This window comes from Peromyscus maniculatus, chromosome 15 (genome assembly GCF_049852395.1).
Source record: "Peromyscus maniculatus bairdii isolate BWxNUB_F1_BW_parent chromosome 15, HU_Pman_BW_mat_3.1, whole genome shotgun sequence".
In the NCBI taxonomy this organism is placed as follows: Eukaryota; Metazoa; Chordata; class Mammalia; order Rodentia; family Cricetidae; genus Peromyscus; species Peromyscus maniculatus.
The window spans coordinates 36,280,898-36,306,265 of NC_134866.1; the positions used below are offsets into that span (position 1 = coordinate 36,280,898).

The 25,368-nt window shown below is 43.7% G+C and overlaps 2 protein-coding genes across 11 annotated transcripts in view; one reads left to right on the forward strand and one right to left on the reverse strand.

The window, feature by feature from the left end:
* Positions 1 to 3,010: 3,010 nt before the first annotated feature.
* Positions 3,011 to 25,368, reverse strand: part of Hmgcs1 (3-hydroxy-3-methylglutaryl-CoA synthase 1) — a 33,531-nt gene continuing 11,173 nt past the window's right edge. Inside the window, exons 1-11 of one of the 4 annotated variants that reach the window (XM_006989802.4) lie at positions 22,139 to 22,270; positions 16,910 to 16,968; positions 11,111 to 11,568; positions 10,499 to 10,624; positions 9,634 to 9,798; positions 8,227 to 8,392; positions 7,251 to 7,421; positions 6,568 to 6,674; positions 5,894 to 6,019; positions 5,558 to 5,721; positions 3,011 to 4,707 (exon numbers count right to left, since the gene is read on the reverse strand). In XM_006989802.4, the coding sequence (XP_006989864.1) occupies positions 4,618 to 4,707; positions 5,558 to 5,721; positions 5,894 to 6,019; positions 6,568 to 6,674; positions 7,251 to 7,421; positions 8,227 to 8,392; positions 9,634 to 9,798; positions 10,499 to 10,624; positions 11,111 to 11,558 (1,563 nt within the window). In that variant the 5' untranslated portion in view covers positions 11,559 to 11,568; positions 16,910 to 16,968; positions 22,139 to 22,270 and the 3' untranslated portion in view covers positions 3,011 to 4,617. Of the gene's footprint in view, positions 4,708 to 5,557; positions 5,722 to 5,893; positions 6,020 to 6,567; positions 6,675 to 7,250; positions 7,422 to 8,226; positions 8,393 to 9,633; positions 9,799 to 10,498; positions 10,625 to 11,110; positions 11,569 to 16,909; positions 16,969 to 21,548; positions 21,793 to 22,138; positions 22,271 to 25,368 lie in introns of those variants that run through there. The other 3 variants (XM_042261516.2, XM_042261518.2, XM_016008097.3) reach the window with 3 other exon arrangements.
* The window catches only part of LOC107402789 (uncharacterized), a 32,866-nt gene continuing 29,236 nt past the window's right edge, over positions 21,739 to 25,368 (forward strand). For all 7 annotated transcript variants that reach the window (XM_076551858.1, XM_076551859.1, XM_076551861.1 and 4 more), the window contains exon 1: positions 21,739 to 22,815. In XM_076551858.1, the coding sequence (XP_076407973.1) occupies positions 21,739 to 22,467 (729 nt within the window). In that variant the 3' untranslated portion in view covers positions 22,468 to 22,815. The remainder of the gene's footprint in view (positions 22,816 to 25,368) is intronic.

The window sequence follows — 25,368 nt, forward strand, 5'->3', positions numbered from 1 at the left end:
CCATAATAGCTGTCATTGCCTGCTCACAATACCATCATTGGCTCTAAGAGTAACACACCAGCATCTTTTGGGCTCCCAATGCCTTCTTTAGATCCTTATAATACATTAGAGTCAATTATCCTCATCAATATAATAATTCCACTTTTATCCTGCTTGCCCACTGGCATGGGTAGCCTAAATGACCCTTATTGGGGTTCCTAGTGAAAACATCCTCCTTGCTCCCTGGGAACCCAAATTGCTTATCTCCTTCAGACTAGGTTGTTGGGAGGAATACAAAACCTTCAAGTCACTGATTGTGAGTCTCTTCCTTCTAGCCTCTGGTTCCCACAGCTGTGAATGTGAACAGCAAGGGACATACAAGCCATTATTAAAGCAGTACACCAACCTTGCAGGTTACTAATAGATCTGGGCCTTAGGCCACTCAGGTTCTGTTTGCAGCATTGAGGGCTATGGTAGTGTAAGGGGATTCTGTCGTCCTTGACACAGTGTTATCAGATATGACAGTGACCCAAGCATACTCCAGGACAGCGGTTCTCAACCTGTGGGTTGCTTGCCTAGCACCATCAGAAAACACAGATATTTACATTATGATTCATAACGGTAGCAAAATTACAATTATGAAGTCGTAACGAAAATAATGTTATGGTTGGGGATCCCCCACAGCATGAAGAACTGTATGTATTAAAGGGTCCCAGCATTAGGAAGGTTGAGAACCACTACTCTAGGATCTAGCATGAGTGTTTAGATGACTCACTGCAGGCAGGAAATGCATATCCATAGACTGAGTAGGTATCATTTCCAATGAGGATGAATTGCTGCTGTATGCATTCGAGTTGATAACTATGGATCTGGCTAATGTCCAGATCACAACCTGGTGGCTCTGCTTGCTTGCCACCCAGTGCATTTTGGATGGCCTTCGTGAAGGCATCATCCTTGGGATGTTTTTGTTCAGTCTTGCATTAATGAATCCAAACATTCATTTCTCCTGGAGTTTCTCAGAATTTCAATACTGTGCTGGGGTGGTTCCACCATGGCCACGTCATTTACCGTTTGCCACAGTCAGAGTCCGAACCTCATAGCCACGTTGCAGAATACTAAGACCAGCTTAGATGCCCCCTCCGAAAGTCCTAGGTAAATATTCTCATGATAGACTCTCCTATAGCCCATCTTATAGTCCTCCCTCCACCTTTTGTGACACGCTTAAGATCCACTTGCTTATCTGCCCAAATTGACAGTATGTATTAGCCAGCTTCAGCAGTCCCGCCAGTGTCCTACCACTCCCATAGACAAGGGTCGTATTTCCCCACTTTGCGTTGATTTCACTTGGCTCTTGCTTTGGCAAACAATGGAAACATCAGGACAGGATCTGGAAGCCAAGTGTCATTACACAGGCATCTGTCTCAGAAGTCCTGGCAGTGTCTCAGGACAAGGAGCTGTCCTTGCCCACCAGAGGAAACCAGTTTTGCAACCTCTCCACCCTCACCTACTGCATCCCCCCTTACTTGAAGATCCGTCCGTCCCTCTGCCTTCCTCTCAAACCCTAACTTTCATAAAGGAGAACGTTGACAACTTAGCATTCTCCAACCCTCAGATGTTGTAGTTCCCCTTGTGCGTGCTTTTAAAGACGTCCGACTTTTAGTATGCCTTTAATTGATGGGTGACTGACTTGGGGCTATCATTTTGTTGTTTCCCAGGCTTCCTCAATAGGTAGTAAAAGCTGGTCAAACTCAGTTATTTATCTTGGGCCCCCATCTTGTTCAGGTAACCACAGGATCCAATGCTTTGTCCTCCTCCTCCACCTACAGATGACAAGTCTTAGTAGTGATGGTTGATCCTACGTGTCACATGTTTCCATAACCCTGCTTGCCACCACCACATTCATGTCCTCAGTGTTTCAACAATTCCTTTGCCTGGGAGATTCTAGCCAGCCTCTTACTTCTCACGGAAAAGTATGTGGGGACAAGGAATCCACAAGCCTCAATGTTGGTGAAGAGTGTTTGTTCCTGATAAAAGAACTAGCACCCAGCTTTAGGAAAAAGCCTGATGATTTTATTTTGTAATCCTCTTTGTCAAATTGATGCTTTAACAGAAATAATTATGCACAAAGAATCTCAGGTCAACTAATGCTTCCTGCAATCAATTAAGGACAAAACAAAACAGAAAAACAGAGGAACCTTAAACTTAAGATTTAAACTGAAGCTTAAACCTTAAACTTAAGCCCTTCAAAAGTCTGAAACAAATTGACTTTGACATTAAGATCAAATGATTTCTGCTGGCACAGTGGTACATGCCTGTAATCCCAGCACTTAGGAGGTGGGCCAGGGGAATCAGGAGTTCAAAGCTAGCTTACATGAGACACTGTCTCAAAGGGGGAAAAAAAAAAAAAACACTTTAAAATGAAAGATCCTGCTACCATCTTTGCTACGCCAATTTCTGTCTCTGTTTTCAGAAGACTCCCAAGTAGCAGACAAAAGATGGACTTCCAGTTAGGTCACAGGAGGATCACAAGTAACTTTTTATATCTAGTGTGAAGCCCAAACATGAGCGTTTGTAAAATTAAAAATCCAGAAACGACCCCCCCAAACACAACAAAGCAGACTCCCCACAGGACACGGAAAGGTATAGTTCTTAGGATCCGACACTATGCAAGAAAAGTGACCTGAGAACACTGGACTGACGCAGAGTGCTAAGACACTGGGCCAGAAAATAAAAGATTATTAATATGTACTGAATCTAGATCCAAACTGGTAACATGGGCTGTTCCGTACTATAAAATAATCAGTGTGTTTCCTAATTTGGAGAGTCCTAGAAGGGGCGATAAGAATACACGTGGGATACATTGTGTTTCTGGCATGCGCAGAGTGCATTGCTTATACCAGGTTTGGAAATATTTGAAGAATAAGCAAATGAATGACAACGAACTTAAGGTTCACATTTAAAAACAGCTTTTTGCTGACTCCATGCCCAAACTGTTGGTTCAAAGAAGGAAAGAACACACAAATATCTGAAATATTGTCTAAAACTTTATTTCAAAGTTATCCATCTCGCTATGAGTAAGGTGTGTGGTTAATGCTCCGTGCCAAAATCGCCAGGCTTGCCCATTGCCGGCAATGGACTCTGAGAAAACCCACTTCTTGGCACCCAAACATTAAATTACTCTTTTCCAAACATTCAGAACTCTCAATACTTGCAAAAGAATTACATGCACCATTTCCCCACCATTCTTTAAATCTGAACTTACATTATTCATCTATAGCAGTGGATGTTAAAATGAAATCATTTTAACCAATTAAAACTGTACAAATCAAAATCCTACTGGTTAATATTGACAAGAATATTTTACAAATGCTACATTACATATCACTTTGCAATCTGAAACATCACACATTTATGTGTTTATTTTAGATAACTGAAACTTCACAGAATCGAACAGCAAATAAAGTTAAAAAAATTTAGTTCTGTACATTAGTTCCAACTATCTCTATTTTACAGTCTATGAGGCTCATGTCATTGTTCAGCACCAAAATCACCCAGAGAACTTTCTAATGAATTTTCTTATTCATCTCTTGTGGTAGTTTTTTGTTGTTTTAAAAGTGAAAGTTAAGAAAAAAAATGTTGTGAGTTCCACTTCTAGATCTTGAAGAGAATATTCCTTTTGGCTGGTCAGACTATGTGAAATTTTCACTATGTGAAAATGTGGGTTATATTTTCTTATTTTCATTGGACAGATTAAAAAGACAAACAAAACACAGAAATACACAAACCACACAGAAAAAAATGCGTCCGGTGAACTTAAGCTGTCAGCCTATCAACTGGACCTGGAACACTGTGACCTAATAATGCCCCGCCCCAACCCTCCTACTTTACCTCTGGTCCTTGCCAGGAGGGGCTTAGGACTGCAGCAAGCTCCCTCACACCAGCCACCATGAACCGGCTGGAACCAGTTCCCCAGCTGTGTCCACAGCGCCCAGGTGAACCTGCTCAGAGCCAGCATCCTTCTGCTCACGTGATCACGGCTAACCTTTCTCATTGATGCTTCCTCCAGACCCTAGGACTTGTCTCCCTCCAGGATTTACAAGTCTTCAAAAAAGATAGTATTTGCCTTGCCATTTTTCAAGCAGGGTTTGTGTGTAACATTTAAATTCCACAATCCCCAACCTAGAAAAGTTTTTCAAAAGCTACAGGTACTTTTATTTGTTAAAGTATAAAATTCTTACACATTAAAAAAAAAAAAAAAAAAAAAAAAAAAAAAAAAAACACACCAATTTTTCAAATTGGACACTAGTACCTCTGCTCGTCGACAGAAGCACTCAGTTCATGCCATGTTTGAAAACTCAACTGCATGCATATAAACGTCCAGAGAGGTATAAAGTTTACAGAGCCTTTAACATCACTGCAGTACATTCACCATTGGCCAGACCACAACAGGAAGCGTGTTAGCAAGTTCAGCAAAGACTTCTCCAAGAACACAACAGTTTTCTAGGCTCTGTGTCAGTTACACGACATTTTAAGCAACATGTAATCTTTAAAATTGTCCCCAGACATCCAGTTCTCCAACTGTTCCCATTCCCCAGCCCAGCCCAAAGCCACCGTGAGGCTTTACACCCCACAGAGCTCTTAGTGCTCCCCGTTAGTAATGACAGCTGATTCCGAGTCTGTCGCTGTTGCAGGGAGTCTTGGCACTTTCTTAGCAGGGCTTGGGATATGCTAAAACAAAAAGAAAACAGTTGTTGGCTTTTTCAGTTTTTTCACTAAGACTCATAGGATGAATTAAAATACCCACAGAGAACCTAGTAAAGGACAAATTCAGAGAGGCTGACACAGTCTGTAAAGCTTTCCAAGGAGAAAGCTGAATACCCTGTCTAGACCTTACAGTGAGATGTTCATGTAATTATTCATACAGTGAAGGAAGAGGGCCTCTCAAAACTTCAATTGTTAGAACTCAGATACTACTAACTTGATGTGCCACCTACTTGGTTTAATAGCAAGATTATACACTCACCAGAGCTGCAACGAATGGGGGAAATTAATAATTCCAAAGTTCAAGTTCTTGGTCTGAACCTGGCTTTATCACTGACTTCTATAGTCCTGAGTGTTTAGACTTCTTGGGGCCTCATTTTGGAGTTAGGACCGTTCGTAAATCTCCAAGAGGTTAGTATAAGGTTTGTGAGGATTATAAAAGGAAATATAAGTAAAGTGTCTAGCACATAACCGGAATTCAAATCACAGTTCCCACTGTCACTTCTGAGTCTCAGAGAAATGAGGGGCTCAGCATCTTCCTCCTCCATATTGCTCACCAGCCCTTAAGACACAAATGAGCCTTCCCTCCACACCAAACTTCCCATCAGTCCTAGTCCTTAATAAATCTAGTACTCATCATGTGCCTCCACAGCTGGAAATGGCACAGCTGGCCTCTGAGCCTGGAGCCCTTGCTCAGAATCACTCTGCTTTACTGACATTTATTTAAGTTGCTGTATCTGTTAGGGTGCTGAAACCCAGAATGAGAATGTCGCCTATCCTGCCAAAGAGGAGGACCAAGCCAGGGAGGTCTACCAACCTCCGTTGCTGTGCTCGAATGCACAAGTCCCACGCCTTCATCCAAACTGTGGCCGTTAGAGGAGGGGCGCCGAGCGTAAGTCCGTCTGTGCTTCTCATCCACTCTAACCAGGTACCACGTTCCTTCAAAGAGCGAATCTATTGAACACTGGGGAATATAGTTGGCTGAAAGGAAAGCAGGATACCAAAAATTACTCACGATAGGACCCATCTGGAAACAAACTCAACAGAATTTTCCTGTTTCTCTACAATTTTTCCTGACATCCCATTAGGACTGCTCCAAGCCGTACAGACTGTCAGTTTAACATGATTGCAGGTCTCCAGCACAGTAGTTTACCTAAGTGATGTGTGTCCTCTCTGAGCTTCATGTTCTCAGCAAAGACATCCGGTGCCACACAAGTTCTTGAGTCGAGCCTTGATTTAAGATCACATAAACTTGCTGTGATTTTGTCAAGAGCAGACCCTAAAAGAGCAAGTAAGTTTAACATCAGATGACAGAGAATAGCATGTCTCAAAGAAACTTAAATAAAATGTGGCCAAATGCAAATAATTTGTCTCTTTTAAAAACTACTGGCTATTGTCCAGCTAAAATACAGACGGTATCTTCTTGATACATCTTCCTTCTACCTCCGACCAGACATTATTTAGTATCAGCTAGTCCACAAGTTAAATAACACAGGGTTTGAAACTATAAATAACTTTTCTATAGCCAATAATCCTCAGTATAATTTTCAATGATGCTAAGTTTTCCCTCAATATTTTTGTTCCTTCTTTCTCAAGGAAAGTACAAATATTTGCTTCAGTACAGTCAAAACCACAGGGAAACCATTTGGTCTATCCGCTCTGAAGGCAGACTGGTAGGGTGGAGAATATAATCTATGTGGAAAGAAGGTAGGAAAGTGAGAATGGGATGATTGACCAGATTGGCTAAGGTGCTCATCGGAGAAGGCTGCTGAGGCAACCTCACCACAGCAGGCTGGCAATGTGTTCTTGCTGAGACCCAGCACTGACCTGGTGTGGCATCTTGTGTGACTTTAAGGGAGTACAGGGTGGCAGCCAAGCCAGAGCCATAGGAGAACACTCCAATCCTCTTCCCTGCCAACTGCTGAGGGGAGTACCTGCGGAAGGGAAAAAGGGCAAACTTAACAGATACAATCTCCACCTTGTCAGGAGCCACACGCGCAGTCCAGAGCCAAACACAAGCGCTAACTGGAAGCTTTCTTGTTCTCTTTGATCCTTGGTCTGCCCACACAGGCTGGACTGGCACTGACAATCTTCCTGCCTCAGCCTCCTGCGTGTTGGGATTACAGGTGTGTGCCGCCATCCCCTGCTGAGTTTAATGTTCCTGAAGACCTAAGAGTTTTATTTAACACTGCACTAAGGAATCGGACTTGAGGTTTTAGTATCAGAGTGCACACTCAGAACAGAAGCTTACATCTTTTAGGAAATTGGGCTTAGTAAAACTAAAGAACCACACATAAATCCTCATCATTAAGGACCTGTGGTTCAATTGCGGGTGAAGAATAATAAAACTATGGAAACAAGGCCAGGAGAATACATGATTAACAGATACCCAGGGAAGAACAGCAGCCTTAACCCATACGTCCTTCACATCAGTAGACGGCAGCAGAGCAGACCTGAAGACAGAGTAGCATTCAGAAAAGCGCAGTCAGGGAACAACAACTCATACTTACTGTGCCAGAAGGGAAGCAAGGGAACCGTATACGGAAGACGTGTACATATTTCCATTCTGATTTGATACAAGCAAAGATGCCTTTGTTTTCTGGTTAAATAGCTCAGAACTAGCCTTCATAAACGCCTTCTCCACATCTCTGTCAAAGTAAGTATCTTCTAATTTAACGTCCCTGAAAGAGTATGTTAGAACAGACAATTATACAGCATTTAAACACCATGCTTTTATTTTATTAGTAGTTGTCCTAGTTAATATTCAAATCTGCAAATATAGGATTTTGTTTTGTCACTAATTAAAACTCAGGGAGCAACATCGTAACTGTATAAATGATGTTAGCCATTTGTACAGTCTGCCTAATGTTGCTATCATCAAGTAAAGACAACTTGATACCGGCAGGCTGAAAGACTAACAGACACACTAAAGATTTAGAGCACTAAACACAGAAGTCTTTCAAATCCAGCCATGTCTATCAGTGTAGTTTAAAAAGTCATGATATCATAGGAATTAAGCCTTGAAAAGTCAAGTGGGAGTTCATCAAATGGAGAAAGGGTGGTGAACAAGAATGAATTTCACACGCACAGCACACCAGCAGTCTGAGACGTGAGGAGAAGATCAACACTGGCGGACTGCAGGATGACCCCGGGTATGCGGACTACAGAGGAAGATTAATGGAGCTGTGGTAAGCACCGGTGTGTCTGTGAGACTGGAGCTCTTAAGAGAAAACTAATGTATTTGTGTGGGGAAGCCAGCTACCACTTCTCTAGAGGTGGTGTTCACTGATAAAGTGACTATGTTAGAATAGAATACTGTTTTGTTTTGTTAAGACAGGATTTCTGTGTACACCCTGGCTGTATGGCTGGCATTAAGGGTGTGCCAGCACCCCCCAGCTAGAACAGAATACTTCTAACATCTTTTTGACTATAGTTTTCAGGTCTATACAAAGAAACACTTAAAAATAAGCACAACAGCTTTCTTACCCAAAGGCTTCCAGGCCACTGTAAATACTGTTCTTATCTCTGTTCTGGTCATTAAGAAAGTCATTCAGGAACATCCGAGCTAGAGATTTCTGCACCAGTTTACAATACGGTGAGTGAAAGATCATGAAGCCAAAATCATTCAGGGTAAAATCTTTATCGTTTCCCTCTGAAATAGAAGACAAGGAAAGGATGGGATCCGCAGAAGCCAGCTTGACTTTAGGACAGGATAGGGCGTTTCTATCTCTATTTACGTACTCGTTTAAGAACTGAAACAGTTTATGTTCTACACCATAAGCAAGAGGAGGGGATGGTAAAGAGCTACTTGTCCCAACCCTTAAATAGCAACTCCAAATCCTGTCTTAGGAAATCTCTCAATGGCCTAGAATGTGTATTTAAACAAGACATTCAGCTATGTACGACCATATCCCTGATTTTCAAATGTAAGAGTCATAACCTATGAGCAGATCAGTTGGATCAGCATGTCTTTCTGTTTTAAATAATAGACAAAAATGGCCAGCTGCATGAACTTGCAGCACTTCTGTTCAGCACGCACGCACGCACGCACGCACGCACGCACGCACGCACACTGTGGGGTTCTCATCAAAAAGTTGAAATATCATCCTGAGAAGCCTGAGGTAGGAGGATCACGAGCTGAGGTCAGTCCAGGCTAGAAAACCAGACTCAACCTCATGAAACACTCCTATTGAATAATGACATTGAAAATGTACTCTTAAGTACAGTACAAACAGCATGCACTGTTCCATATTTAACTCTTAAACAGTGTATTTTATATACCACTACAATGTTTCTTTTCATGGCTACTACATTCCTCAATATTTGTTTTGAATATTATTATTATTATTATTTTATTTATTTTTTTTTTTTTTGGTTTTTCGAGACAGGGTTTCTCTGTGTAGCTTTACGCCTTTCCTGGAACTCACTTGGTAGACCAGGCTGGCCTCGAACTCACAGAGATCCACCTGGCTCTGCCTCCCGAGTGCTGGGATTAAAGGCGTGCGCCACCACCACCCAGCGAATATTATTTTTAACCCTCTCATAACAAGTCAAATTGTAATATAAGGAAAAAGTAACTTTTTAAACAGTTGCCTCTGAAAAAGAGTTGAAAACTGAAACTTATTTAAATACTTTTCTCAAAAAATTGACAAAGTTCAAATTTCTTTTGTAATATAATTGATAACTCAACTTAAATTTTTGGACTAGCTCAGCAGAAATACTTACGTCTTTACCTAAATTACACATTCCTATATTTAGTACACGAAGAAGCGGTAAAAGATATTAATGAAGGTTGTTAACCAAGGTTTCTCACTACAGTTACCCAGCACATTCTTGCACTGCCCTGGGGATGCCAGAATCTAGTCTGAGAACAGGGGTTGGAGGAACGCCCACCTTTCTGCCACTGGGCGCGGATCTTTTTGCGGTAGACAGAGTAGCAGCGGTCCAATGCACTGAGGTAGCACTGTATGGAGAGTTTCCCGTCCACTACAGGGTATTCAGAGAGCATGTCAGGCTTGTAAAAGTCATAGGCGTGCTGCATGTGTGTCCCACGGAGCCCTATTGGAACCCAAACAGAAGAGGTTGATACATGCCAACTTCATGATGTCTGTACTTTAGTAAGCAGCACACTGCCCTGTGTAAGGGCTCTCCTCAACCAATCAACCCACAGCACTTCAGTACAGAAGTGCAAGGGGAAGCCATAAATAATTAAATAAAACCTAGAGTACCATAGGCAGTCCCACGGCTGCTGCAAGTTTCCTAAGTGAATCGACTAGGAAATGCTGCTGCTATGAACTTGGCAATGACCGTGGGCACATTACTGCTCTAAGTTATTTCCTCAACTCTACTTTCTGGACAAAACTCACAAAGATAAAGGGATGCACATAAACACTCGGCAGCCAATAAACAGTCAGCAAGCGGCAGCATCTACTACTATGTTCAAATTTCTCAGAACATTGTGTCCGTACGACAAGTAAATATAAATCAATGAGCTAGGCCTGCTAGCACAGACCTGTGTATGCAGGTCTATATACCTGTGTAATCCCAGGTATTCAGAAGCCAAAAAGAGAGATCAAAGCTGCAGGTCTACCTAGGCTACAGAGAGCGCTCCAGGTCAGCCTGAAGAACGTCTTGAAATTTAAAAAACAAAGGGCTTTGGATAAAGCTCAGATGTAGAATGCTTGCCTACCACTCACAAGACCCAAGGTTCAAGCCCAGCACCACAAGAAATAAGAGAAATGTCTTCTCAAATACTCACCTCGGTCGAAAATTAAAGGAGCATTTGGCCCAATCAGCAGAGCCACAGCTCCAACTCCACCTGTAGGTCTGGCATTTCCTGTGGCATATATAGCAATATCACCTGCAACTACCAGAGCATACCGTCCTGAAAAATAAAAGCAAAGTGATCAAAATTACAAAATTATGCATGTGGACTCAAAAGTCTTATTATCTTCCCCAGAATATGCTTTCCCCATACTGGTTTAAAAAAAAAAACACATTCTAAATTTTGAACAGATCATTTTTCCTATTGTTGCTCCTAAAATAAACAATTCACATAAGCTGAAAGTTACAGTCATCTTTCTGAATACTTTGGACTATTAAAGCTAGTACTAGTTAACACACAGCACTGACTATTGGTGGGCTGGGGATACTGTTCATTGCTAGAGACCCTGGGTTCCATCTGGAGCACCAAGCAGAAGAGGTAGCAGGTCTATACATTCTCAAGAAGAGCTATTCGTGTGTGTGTGTGTGTGTGTGTGTGTGTGTGTGTGTGTGTGTGTGTGTGTGCGCGCGCGCGCGCACGCGTGCGCTCGCTTGCTACTTGTCTGTTTGCTTATGTTTTGTTTCAGAATGCAGACGTGAAACATACCATCCCAGGAGCTGGATTCAATCCAGTTCACAGCATTGAAGACTGCGGCTGTACCTCCGTAGCATGCATTAGTTGTATCTATGCCTTCTATATCTGTATTCCCAGACTCCTCAAACAGCTGCATCAAATTAGACTTCACTGATTTTGACTTGTCGATGATTGTCTCTGTTCCGACTTCTAGCCGCCCAATGCAATCATAGGACAGACTATTTCTCTCCATGAGATTCTGAACCACAGTCAGGCAAAGAGAGTTGATGTCTTCTCGGTCCGTGCAGAAGCCCATCCTGGCCTGGCCCAGGCCGATGGTATACTTTCCAGCATCTACACCATCGTATTTTTCCAACTCAGCTTGATCAACATATTGAGAAGGAAAGTAGATCTCAAGGGCAACAATTCCCACATCTTTTGGCCAGCAAGCTTCTGCATTCAACGGAAGTGACCCAGGCATGGTGAAAGAGCTGTACAAAGAAAAAAAGAAATATGATTTTAGATGTTAGGTTACCAGCTTTTCAAGTTCAAGGCTGCAAAACAGGTGGTGAGAACTCAAAATTCACCTGGATTACTGCAGTTTCTCTAAGTTTAGTACATTGCATTGGAGGCAGTCAGTTAGAAATACATAAGCAGCAGCTTCATGAACGGAATACTATTAGTTAGCTTGAATTATAACCTTCTAGAGAGGCTTCCGCCTTCCTCAAAACTGGGTATCTTAAGACTTAAAACATGGATTAGAGGCTGGGATACAGCTTGGTGGCAGAGCACTTGCCTAACCTGTCAAGATTCTGGGTTCAACCCCTAGCACCATACACACACACACACACACACACACACACACACACACACACACACACACACACACACAATTACCGGTGAGCAACCCTTCTGTAAGATTTTTCTATTATAATAAATAGCTAGGGCTGAGACAGGGGCTGGAGAGATGGCTTAGCAGTTAAAAGTGCTTGCTGCTCTTGCAGAGGCCCTGGGTTTCACTCCTGGCACCCACATCTTGTGGCTCACAACCTCCAGCAGCCCCAGTTCCACTGGACCTCTGCCCTGTGGCCTCCTCTGGCCTCCACTGGGACCTGCACTCCAGTGGTGCACATAAACACAAAGAGACACACACAACAACAAACAAACAAAATCTTTTTTAAAGTATATGAATGGCCAAAGAGAATATTTATTTCTGACTACTCTCATGAAGTATCAACAAATAAGCCACTGTCTAGATTTACCTACCAAAACAACAACAACAAAAAGCTAGCCCTTCAGACCACTGTTGTCTACCCTGGGACAGGTCATTTAACCTAGGAGCCTCAATGCCTTTAAAAGGTTTATTCATCAAGAAATGAAAAATCAGTCTGGATGCTTCCAACAGAGTGGACGTGGAGGGCCTTGATAACAAGGAAGTGGTTATAAACCTACTGGCTGGGCTGTAGGGACAAAAGGCAAAAGCCATTCATTCTTCAAACTATATGAGACCACACTCCAACAAGCCAGTTCCCATGTTGGGTATGTAATAACTGGGTAATGCTGCTCAAGAGATGGAGCTTTAGTTCTCCACCCGTCTAAACATGTAGTTTGCCAGCTAACTACCTTCTACAGAACTTGACAACCTACTGCTAAGCTGACACTAAAAATGAAAAGTCAAATCCACATCACCTGTCCTCTGCCACTCTGAAAACTCTGCTTTTATTAACAATTGCTAGGGTGCATTAATTATGGAGACCATGGGGTCGTATCTAAAGCACAAAAGCTTGGTCCTTAGAACACGAAACACCTTTATAGCACAAAAGTCATTAAGCTGTGGATATATTAAAACATAAAAGCCAGGCATGGTGGCGCACGCCTTTAATAACAGTACTTAGGAGGCAGAGGCAGGTGGATCTGAGTTCGAGGGCAGCCTGGTCTACAAAGCAAGTTCCAGGACAGCCAGGCCTGCTATACGGAGAAACGTTGTTTCCCAAAACCAAACCAAGCCAAACCAAACCAGAATGTAATAAATGAGCTCCTAACATCCAAGTTAAAATTTTTCCCTTTTTGATAGGATATTACTCTATAGCCTAAACTGGTCTGAAATTCAAGGTGATCTTTTCATTTCAATCTCCAATCCACAGAAGAGCCTTAAAGAAGTGACCATGTACCTTGAGCTGTGCTCCAAAACTTTGCAAAAAAAAAAAAAAAGTTCAGTTGTTTAACCCCTCCAGATTATGGTACTATTTTGATATGGTGCTAATTTGTGATGGTATCCAAGCAGATTAATAGACCTGGGTGACCTCAACTAAGTCCAATGCATTTGAATTTCTTCATGTCTTAGACTTTTGTATACCCCATTTTACCAAGTAAAGTGTATATACAACTCAATGGGAAAACAACAACTAAATGTAATAATTTGCCAATTATATCCCTTAAGCCCTAAATTACTGACGCTGGTTCAGTGTTAATTACATTAAAAACAGTGTCATCAGCAACAGTTAGACACCGCAGCATACATCACATTACAAGGGGTTCACTCCAGTGATAGCCCAGTAAGAAAGGGTAAAGAAGAAAGAAGTCCTTTTTAAAAAAATTTTTAGACAGGGTTTCTCTGTAGCCCCAGCTGTTCTGGAACTTGCTCTGTAGACCAGGCTAGCCTCGAACTAATAGGGATCTGTCTACCTCTGCCTCCTGAGCGCTGGGATTAAAGGTGTGCACCCCCACCCCCCGCACAGCAGGATAAAGAAACCCCTACCTCCCTAGCTCCTAAATCTTCAGCTCCTTCTCTGTGACTCAGATCAAAAGGAAGAGGACAAGAAAGGCACTTGCACACTTACTGTCTTCACGTGGCACTATTATAGTAGCTCTATCAGTTCTACGATTGCCTCAAGTTGGTACCCACGTAACCACACGGAGGTTAAGAGGAAGACATAAAGGACTGCCCATTACTAGGCACAGAGTCTAAAGTAAGTCCTTGGCATAACCCACAGCAAAAAGTTCAAAAATTAGCATTAAGACAAAAAGACCAACATGCAGGGCCCTGAATTCACTCTCCAGAACCTCGGCAAAAAAAAAAAAAAAAAAAAACGTAAGTGGAGAAGGGAGCCGGACCATACACTACGGCGCATGTAGGTGACCAGTCTCCAGACTCCCTTCTGAGGGCCCCACAGCTGAGGCAGTCGGAGGGACCCCTTCACCAGCCTTCTTCCCCGCAGGTTCTTCCAGCTCTTCAAACTGCTTGCAGCATTGGTAAAGACAGCTGGACTTCCCCTTGCCTTTGCCCACTGGCTTACAGTGCTTTTGGTAGTAAGATGAACAACTACACAATCTCTGAACATTGCAATGCACTTCCCCACTAGCATTTTTAGAGAAGATTTGAGAATATGTTGCTCCTAAATACCAAATCACCCTTCACAAACGTGTAGGTTAGCTTAAACAGCCCACAAAGCATCAAGTTCATGACTCAGATTTTATATGTATGATGTATGTATGTGTGTGTGTGTGTGTGTGTGTGTGTGTGTGTGTGTGTATATATATATATATATATATATATATATATATATATACACACACATTGTGTGTGTGTGTGTGTGCAAGTGAATGCTGTCGAATTAGGTCAATATTATTCATTCTTGGAGACTTTCTACTAGCTATGATGTTTCCAATGTGTTCTTGGCAAACCGATATCCAATTTGAAATAAAACAGATCTAACTTGTGGTGGCGGGGGTGGGGTGCGGTGGAGTGGGGTGGGGTGGGATGTGAGGAGAGGGGAGGGGGACTAACCAAGCAATCAAACAACACCCAGCTAACAAGAAAATGAAGACATTGGCCGGGCGGTGGTGGCGGTGGTGGCGCATGCCTTTAATCCCAGCACTTGGGAGGCAGAGCCAGGCGGATCTCTGTGAGTTCCAGGCCAGCCTGGGCTACCAAGTGAGTCCCAGGAAAGGCGCAAAGCTACACAGAGGAACCCTGTCTCGAAAAACCAAAAAAAGGAAAAAGAAAAGAAAATGAAGACATTGCTTGGTGGCACTTAGAAGAACAGAAAGCTGCTATAACTTCCAGCTTGAATGCTACTGTTGGGTCTCCTCGAAAATGCTGTAATGGATCAGACATAAACTGGTGGTGGGAGGGGACTAACCAGCCAACCGAAACCTAGCTAAAGGTCACAAACACTTGAATTATGGTGTTTTGGCTCCTTATCCTGTCTGAGAATGAGATATTTTGGTTAATTCGCTATTCCTAAAACATGCTTTTCTAAATCTAACAGTTAAAAACATTCTCTCATATCGCTTAAATTTTGGGTAATAAGGTAAATTATCTTTCACAGTATTCAATTTGCAATAAAAAAACTAAATAGAACAATTATTTATAATAAGATACAAAGATGTTTCCTTTCCATCTTAACTTTATTTAGAAAGGAGGTCAAAGGTGCATGCCTACCACAAGCTCTAATAAACTGAAAGTCTTCCAACAGCCAGCACCTTCAGAAAATGGTCTTCTGCTCTCTAAAGAGACCACACCCCTCTAGAGGACAAAAGAAGCTACACTTCCTAACAAAGCCAGGCAAGAAATCTTGTTAACCCTTTCTAGAACTTTTGCTAGGGCGTAAGACGCTCACTCCCAACCTCTGTAAATAGTGAAGGAGAGAAGAAGGAGGGAGAGGAGGAGGAAGAAGAGGCGGAAAGCACAGGATGCTGGCGCGGACCAGGCAGTCCTGACCCAATCCTCAACCGCTCAGGGACAGGCATTAGCGTTGGTGCCTTGGGCTATCATGAGTCTCCTGGCTGAGCTCCCCAGGGCCACTCCCTGCCCTGCCCTACAGCAAACACACCTGACAATGTTTAGCTACTGCAAATTCTCAAGCTTTCCCTGTATTGATCAGGGTCAGCATCTTTTTCTCATACAAATGTGTGGCACTACAATACCCGCAAATAATTGGGTAGCTGGTCTAAACACTGAAACTGCTGTCTATTCTCATACAACCTTAAGGACTCACCCAGAGCCCAGAGAGGTATCTTTTGAAACTGTCATTTAAAAAGCATTATAGGTGCAGAGTGTAAAGTCAAACAAACTAGCCGGGCGTTGGTGGCGCACGCCTTTAATCCCAGCACTCGGGAGGGGATCTCTGTGAGTTCGAGGCCAGCCTGGGCTACCAAGAGAGTTCCAGGAAAGGTGCAAAGCTACACAGAGAAACCCTGTCTCGAAAAAACCAAAAAAAAAAAAAAAAAAAAAAAGTCAAACGAACTACTGAGATCTCAGCATTTGCGGGGCCAAGGAAGAAGAACTGAGTCAGTTGCTAAATAAGATCCTGCCCCAAACTAACAAATGTTAAATAAACAGATGATAGATAGATAGATGATAGATAGATAGACAGATAGATAGATAGAAGCAACGTTGGCAGCCATGCCTATCTGTGATTATTTCAAATTAAGTTATATGGCTATATTTTTTTATTACTTATATTTTTTCATGTTACAAGTAGACACTAACTTTTAAATACAAAATTAGAAAGTCTCCAGAAGAATTTATAACATTAACTAATTTTTAAAGATAACATATAATTCTAAAAATAGTGTTAGGAATATATGGCTTGAGGCATGGTGGCACATGCCTTAAATCCCAGCACTTGGGAGGGAGAAGTAGGCGGATCTTCGAGTTTTCAGCCTGGTCTACATAGCAAGTTCCAGCCAGGTGACATAAGAGAGAAAGGAGTGGGGAGAGAAAGAAAAGATTATATGGCACACACAAACTGTCATTAGCTCTAGGATCAAAATTACACCCCTCCCATTAGAGAAAACACCTTCCTTAAGACATGACTGGCGCCATACCTGTGTGAAGGACAGAGAACTGCAGTCTCCAGGTCGGTCACTGTTTCCTTCTTCAGGCACTAGAAGTTTCAAATGAGAACTTCTTTTAAAGTCATAAAGCACTACACAAATCAATGACTTCAAAGAGTTAAAACACGGATTTCCTTATCTAATTATATTATGCAAAAACAATTCAACACTGCTTAGAGAAACACGGCACTGAAGGTTTATGAACAACTTGCCCTTGATCATGGCAATAGGTTCAGCTCTGCTGAGGAACCAACATCACATCACCATTCAGACTGTGAACTATGGTGCTGGGAGTCACGTCTTCTCATTAAACATGGGTTACCGAGAATTGGGATGAAGAAGCACAAGTAAACGCTCCTGGGCTAGTAAGCTTCTAGAATGAAGAGACCGATAGTTTCCAGTTTACTTTGCACTAAAAGAGTTTTAACGATAATTTGTGACTCTTTGAATCTCAATTTCCTCACTTGTAAAAGTTCCACGCCTCTCTTCCCAGCTCACTCTGAAGGGCTATTGAGATGAAATGTGGGAACTGCTTGGTAAGATCAGGCACTAATACTCCCCCATGGGAGGCAAAGCTTTAAAACATGGAGCTACATCTGTAGCCCCAGAATAAATAAGCCTTGAATTTTTAAAAAAAGACATTACTGCCGGGCGGTGGTGGCGCACGCCTTTAATCCCAGCACTTGGGAGGCAGAGGCAGGCGGATCTCTGTGAGTTCGAGGCCAGCCTGGGCTACCAAGTGAGTTCTTTCAGAAAATAGCTGATCTTTTATTCTTGATAGTCTCAAATTACGCTGTATTTTCTGTAAATTAAGCAGTCCACGTCAAGCCCATTTCTCAGTAGGGTAGAAACGCCACTCCTTCCCCATGTTGAGATACAGCAACTTAGTAGCTTCTGGGAGCCAGGACTGTAATTTGTATCAGAGGTATTTCCCCGGAAATGCTACCACACACCTTTTCTACTTGTTTATTTTTTGCAGTGCTGGGATCAAACTGGTGCTAGTCAAATACGGGCCACACCCTCGGTCCTCTTTCTATTTTGATTAAACTGGGGAGAAAAAGTAGGTGGAGGGTGGAGAAAGACACACAAAGAGAACCTGAGCACCTTAACGCAAAGAAGACATAGAGGGCTGTGTGCTTACTACAGATGACATAAAGTCCACATGATCTCCGGAAGAGAGAAGGGAGCGGGAGATGGCACCTGGGAGAAAAACCTATCAGAGTGGCTTAGTTTTCCAGTCTGTTCTACAGTTGCTGGGAGGGTGCAGTTCCACATCTTTTAATCTGAAAAACTTGAAACCCAAGTGCACCAAAGTCCAAATTTTTTTGAATGCTGACACCATACTGTATGTAGAAAACTCACCTGAACTCACGTGTCGTGTCAGTCAAAATGTACGCAACACTACAAAGATACTACTGTATCTTCAGATTTCGTGTGTAAGGTGTACGTGAAATGTTATTTTCACCTTTAGACTTCAGTCTTAACTACAAAATGAATCTCTCCCTTCCTTCCTTACACACACGCACGCACGTTTCAAAACACGAAGCACTTACTTCCAGACCCAAGCATTTCTGATAAAGGACACACAGCCTGTAGTGCCAAAGTCTAAAATAAGTTATCAGACTATTACATCCCTTCAGAGCAAATGATACGAGGAGTTAACATGGATCAAGAGACAGTTAAAGAACTGCAAGCAGCCACACACACCACAACAAAGGCTTGGAGACTCACAAGCCACAATACAGGCATTCTGAATTTGGCCAGGACTCATAAGACTTGCTGCATTTACTCAGCAAGGTTTCTCCTTTTAGCTCCCTCCACAGCCTTGATTTACACAAGCACCCAGATAAAACTAATCTAGTACACACTGGTACCTGACTAACTGGAAGCAGCTATTTGCTGATCTCTGGCATTATTACTGGAGAGAAAACCAGGCTATTCAGAACGTTCATCTCTCTTTAGGAACATACAAGCAAAAATTGTTAGAAAAGTCTTTAGCCTCATCTGTACACTTGTACCTAGATCTCTGAGTAAAACACACACAGCCCTGACTCTCCCAGAACTCCTGGTCTGCCAATTAGAGATTCTATTCACATTTATTTACTCTGTGTGTGTGTGTGTGTGTGTGTGTGTGTGTGTGTTCATGTGCCACGACGTGTGTGAGAGTCCTCAGACAACTTGAGAGTCAGAGGATAACTATCCATCATGGCTTCTTTCCTTCTACCTCCATGTCCTGGGGACTGACTCAGGTCATTAAGACTTGGTGGCAGGCAAGTGCCCCACTTGCTGATGAAATATCATATGGGGTGGAGGTTGGGAGGCTCTATTCATCCTTCAAGGCTCTCTTCTAAGCTATCTTTTCTAGAAAACTTTCCTAAATAAGTTACACAACTGTCTAATCAAGGACCTGTATTCCTATACAGATGCATCGTTCACACTCAAGTCTGCATAGCCTACTCTACTGGAATATTAGCTATGAGGAGTCTTTGTATCCACACTGGACAGTATACTTTGATTCTTTTCGTTTGTTTGGTTTCAAACAGGGTCTCTCTACGTAGCCTAGCTGTCCTGGAACTCACTATGTAGACTAGGCTGGCCTCGAACTTGGAGAGATCCAAGTTCTCTTGGATCTGCCTCACCAAGTACTGAAATTAAATTAAAGGTATGCGCCATGCCCAGCTTATTTGATTCTTTTGACAGTTGGTAGAGACTTTAAAGAGCACTTAGACTGGCTGACTTTGGAGCTATTAACAATAGCTCCATTTTTTTTTTTTAAGATTCAGGCACCTGAGTACCCATTACCAGTAAGTTTTTGCTATCACTTCTTAGATACGCTAAGCTTATAGAGCCAAAAAAATGTCTAGGAGTTTAAAGAAATTGGCTCTCTACCAGTACTGTTTAAAGCAAAGGGTGGGTTGAATCATTCCCAGATCCAAATCTGAATAAAGTAAGGAGCCCAAACAGAACCAGAAAAGAACATTTGCCAGTCTTCTGCTCATCATCACACCAACCAACACATACCCACAAACCCTGCAAAAAGAGTGAGTTTTGTAGGTTACTTTCTCTTTTTTGCTCAGTTGACAGACATTAAGGGAACATTAGCAAGTGCCAAGCATTAGGCTAAACAGATTAAGACTAGTGCTAGCATGAACCGCTAATTAGGCAACATGTTTCTCAACTTTTTTCATCTAAAAGTGACACAGCTGTCTACTATATGGCTTTCTAAGACCCAAATCAAGTGCTGAGGTTATGTTCTCTTTCTAAATGAAACTATCATCACGTTTGACCTCTTTCGCTTACATAAATGTAAAACCATGTAGATTCTGATTCATCATTTCCTTCAACCACACCGCCAGTTTGGGTGGATAAGGAAAGGCCCAGCCAGGTAGTAAATCATTCTAGAAGACCCAGAAAACCCATGTTCCATCAATGTCTTGGGTTTTGCATTGCTTCTGAAAACAATGTATCTGAAATCTCAGTTTGAAAAAAAAAAATCCTCAAAAATAAGTCCATCAGATGATAATCAATCAGAAGGCCCAGATGACATGCACTTCAATGACTTCAACTGTAAGTCTTTATACTCCCTCCTCCCCAGTGTCAGACAAGCCTTCTGAGAACTGGAATTTCTAAAGACACCAGAACTGCACTAAAAGGAAAATCTGCTAATTTAGGAGAGGAATACCCACAAAGGTGAGACACACACAAAAAAAGCAGTCTCTCTCCTTCTTGTCATGAGACAGGCTATTCTTGCTCTTCATCTCCATGCAAAAAAAATGGCTGAAACTTAAAAGTCTGATCAAAGAACTTAAACGGTTTAGAAGTCTCAAGCTGCAAAGAATCACTTGTGGACACCCTCGGAGGGCTTTCAGTCTGTCTCCAATCTGGTGGAATCTAAAATACAATAAAAATTGAAACCACAGCCGGGCGGTGGTGGCCCACGCCTTTAATCCCGAGTGGGAGGCAGAGCCAGGAGGATCTCCTGTGAGTTCGAGGCCAGCCTGGTCTACAGAGTGAGATCCAGGACAGGCATCAAAACTACACGGAGAAACCCTGTCTGGGGGGGGGGGGGGTTGAAACCACAGCTTGTAAGGAAAAACCTGTAACTATGAGTAGTCTAGTATGTTGATTAGCATGCCACTGCTTCTCATGAATCATCCCTACAATACAGCAAATGTTAGCAGCCATCAGAACGCAGAACCATCTCATTCCGGGGTAAGCCAGATCACCCGCAGGAGGGAGGGGTTTCAGCATAGGTGGGGAGTTAAAGGCAGCCAGAGATGGCCCAAGGCCAAGGCCACAGGGGCAAGCTTGGCAAGTAGGGCAGCCTCCGCCACCTACTCCCCAATTCCTTCCTCCAGAATGTTGCAAAGCAATTCTTTCTCTATCGGTGATCAAAGAAGGTCACGTTTTCAAAGATTCCCATACACTTGGCTTTGAAATTTCCCAGTCTTAGCCCAGTCTATATGTGTGAGGGTTCTGTAGGCGTAGGGACATCACAAGTTAAGGTTGGTGGTTAAACAGTAGGTCCTGGAGGTATTAGCAGGCGGGGAGAGGAAGAAGGGGAGGAAGGAGAGAGGAGGGGAGGGAATAGGAGCTCGAGTTCACTAATGATTTTAAGCAAGCCACATACCAAAGGTGTCCAGAGCATCAGTCCTTGGCCAGGTCTAAGTCACAGTTGTGATTTCTTGCCCCTGAACTGGGGAAAAGTAAGACTCCCCACGACCTCTCATCAATGCTGTATGTGGAGGCCGGACACACCCCCTGCCGACCTACTAGCTTCCATCTGAGCCTGAGCTTCCCCATCCCTTTGGGGGTCCACCATGAACCGGAGGAACGCTCTGACAAGCCCGGCTCCCTTCTCATCCCCGGCTGACACCCCCACTTGGGTGGTCACAGCAACCTCAGAGGCGTCTCCGACTTCTCACTATGTCATCAGAACACCGGGCCCTCCAACGCCCTTTGCCTTCTCCGCGCCCCGCCTGCCCAGAGGGGTGTCCGGGCTCCCCTTCTCCGTCCCGCAGCGGCCCCGGCTCCCCAGCCCGCCGAGATCCCGCACAAACCCACTCCGGCGTCCCGTCCTCCGGGACCCGGGTCCACGCCGTCACCCTGACCGGAGCGCAGTGCCTTCCGGCCTAGTCAAGGACACCGCCTCCTCCCCGCATACGCCGCCCGCGGCGGCACCTCGGCCGCCGGCCGTCCCGCCCCGCGCGGGACACTCACCCCAACGCGACCGGACCCTGGACGCAGACAGGAGAACCCACCGAGGACAGTGCACGGTGCCTCCCGCCCTCAGCAGCTTTATAGCCACCGACCCACCCGACTCCCGCAACGCCGGGAGGCGGCAGGGGGGGGGCGGGACGGCGGCGGCGGCAGCCAATCACGGCCCTCGGAGCCGCTCGGCAGCGCCCGCCCCTCGGCCCGCTTTCTGCCAATGGGAAGGAAAGGAGAGGCGGCGACTCGCCGGGGTTTTCCCTCGCGGCTGGGAGGGCGGGGGAAGGGGCGGGGACAAAGTCGGAGGACCGGGGAAGTGGGGTGAGAGGGTGACGTAGGGTGGCCCGAGAACGCGCCTGCCAATGGCGGGACGGCGAGAGACGGCGAGAGCCAACGGGAGCGGAGTGAGAGGTTCTCTGGCCAATGGGCGGTCAGTGAGCGGAGACAGGGGCCAATGGCGGCGCCGCGTCCCACCGCTGGGGAGAGATGGTCAAGTGTGGGAGGCGAGTTGGTCCCTGCTTGGGAGGCTGTCGGGTTGCCTAGCAACCACAGCCAAAGGCTTCACCTGGAAAATATTTGAAATACTTGATTTGAATTCAATCTTGACGTTTTCTAGCTTCCTGAGCAGCAAAGTGCGCCTCCATCACAAGTTATTGCACACTCCTTCACCCAGATTTTCTAAATGTGTAAGTATTTCTAAATACCCAGTTTAAAACAACTACCTTGGCTCTTAAAAGACATTGCTGTTGAGACAGCTCTTCCTCAGTAAACCTTAACTACGAGATTTTAGGGAGTAGGCGTCAGTGAGGATGATGCGGGTCTCGCCAAGAAGGGCAGTAGATCTAGTTGGGTGACTTTTTTTGAGGGGGAGAGGGCGAGGGCAGGCACCTGGCCCACACCTCACTGTATCTTCTGACCTAACTCTGGTAGCTACCAAATGAAACATTTTTTTTTTTCCAATGATGGAAGGGGTATCATAATTCTCAGCATAGTGAATCGCAGGATAAGGACTGACTCAGTCTCCCAGAGAACAGGAGAAGTTCAAATACTAAGAATGCTCATTGAGAGAATCTGAAGGGTGACAATTACTGCCTTGGAACAGACAGGACGTACTGGAAATAACTTGTCGACCTGAAATCCAATACAGTGTGCAATGAATATACACCATAAAATATTTTTTAAAACAACATAAGAGTAGATTCTAGTCTCCGAATCTAGAATCCTTAGAGAGGCTGTAATACTTAGCTTTGGTGAAGAATAAGGAATAAGGAAGGCTCGGAATTGTATTAGTAATTCTTCCTATCTCAATTCCATTTCTCACCCAAGAACTGTTGATAAGGGCCATGTTTTATACCACTACTATGCTATGTGAAGTTTATTGTACACTCCAGATGCACACTCTCTAAGCAAAACAGCTCTTGCTCCAAAGGGAATAAGAGGTGGGTTGTTTTTTGTTTTGTTTCTGAGCTAAATATGAGTAACCATGGCTGGGAACATGGGTTTGTGTTTTCCTGAGTGACATGTTCCATCACAGAAGAAGCCACATGAACTGTTACAGCTTTTGAGCAAAAACAGTGAATGCAGTCACCAAATACATGGTGGGAACGGCAGGTTACAACAGAACAGGAAAAAGTCTGCTATAAGGCTTCAAGTGCTGTGTGATGACATTCTGCATTTGGGTTGGTGGAAAGTAGTTACCTGCTTTGCTAATACATGCTGAAGGTTTTTTTTGTTTGTTTTGTTTTCTCTAGACAGGGTCTCTTTGTGTAGTAGCCCTGGCTGTCCTAGAACTCACTTTGTAGACCAGGTTGGCCTTGAACTGATAGATCCACTTGTCTCTGCCTTCCAAGTGCTGGAATTAAAGGCCTGCACCACCACAGCCCTGCCCCATGCAGAAGGTTTTTTTTTGTTGTTGTTTGTTTTTGTTTTTCGAGACAGGGTTTCACTGTGTTGTTTTGGTGCCTGTTCTGGATCTTGCTCTATAGAGACCAGGCTGGTCTTGAACTCAACGGAGATCTGGCTGGCTCTGCCTCCAAAGTGCTGGGGTTAAAGGGGTGCACCACTGCTGCCTTACCTGATAGTCATCAGGTCAGAGATACAGAGGTGATGAGTGGCTATAAAAGGGGCTAAATTTAGCTTAAGATCATTTTGGCAACATTTCAAGTCCCCATAAACAACAACGTTCTAATCAGACAGTCTACAAGATCTTCAACTGTAGCTCTTTCAAGAAACTCCGCTGGGCGGTGGTGGTGCACGCCTTTAATCCCAGCACTTGGGAGGCAGAGCCAGGCAGATCTCTGTGAGTTCGAGGCCAGCCTGGTCTACAGAGTGAGTTCCAGGAAAGGCGCAAAGCTACACAGAGAAACCCTGTCTCGAAAAACCAAAAAAAAAAAAGAAAAAGAAAAAAAAGAAACTCCATTTCACATGACCTAGTAACACACACTCAACAGTGAAGTATCGATATATGTTGGCTATGGACCCACTGTGGAGCGGTGGCATAAGTTACGTGGAGAGCAAGGGCCATTCCACAACTGCTATGACTCCATCATATTGCTCTTGTTATCCATTTTATCCCAGGATACACCTACATGAAGTTACTAGATGATAAACAGAAAGTCATTGTTTGGTTGTGATAAACAACATTTTGGGTGGGGGTGGGGAGCTAAATTCCTGGTATATTGGAATGTTTTGAAAGGCAGGAAGGGTCAACACAAGATACAGCTTTGTCCTTGAGAAGGGATTGCAAATAATTCCAAGTCCCGGAGTGTACAGTCGGAAATGATTGGCCAGATACTCATGAGGACGAACGTCTCACACAAAGTGAAATTCCTACCAGGGACACACTGCCTTTTTGATTGAATTAGTTTTCAATTTAACTAAGTGATTAACAGGGCAGTGGTGCCGCACACCTCTTATCTCAGCGCTTGGGAGGCAGAGGCAGGTGGATCTCTGTGAGTTTGAGGCCAGCCTGGTCTACAGAGTGAGTTCTAGGACAGCCAGGGCTACACAGAGAAACTCTGTCTCAAAAAAACCAAAACCAACACAAAAACATGGTAATTATTGCAAAGTTGAGCAGTGGGCAACAAAATAGTTTAGTGGTTAGGTGGGTAGCATCTTCATTGAATTAAAAAAAATCACACTCTAAGATTTTATGAAATATTATCGTAAGCTTACGCTGGACTAAAAATATATGAAGTGATATCCACAAGTGATGGCAAGGTATACATATATTTATTATG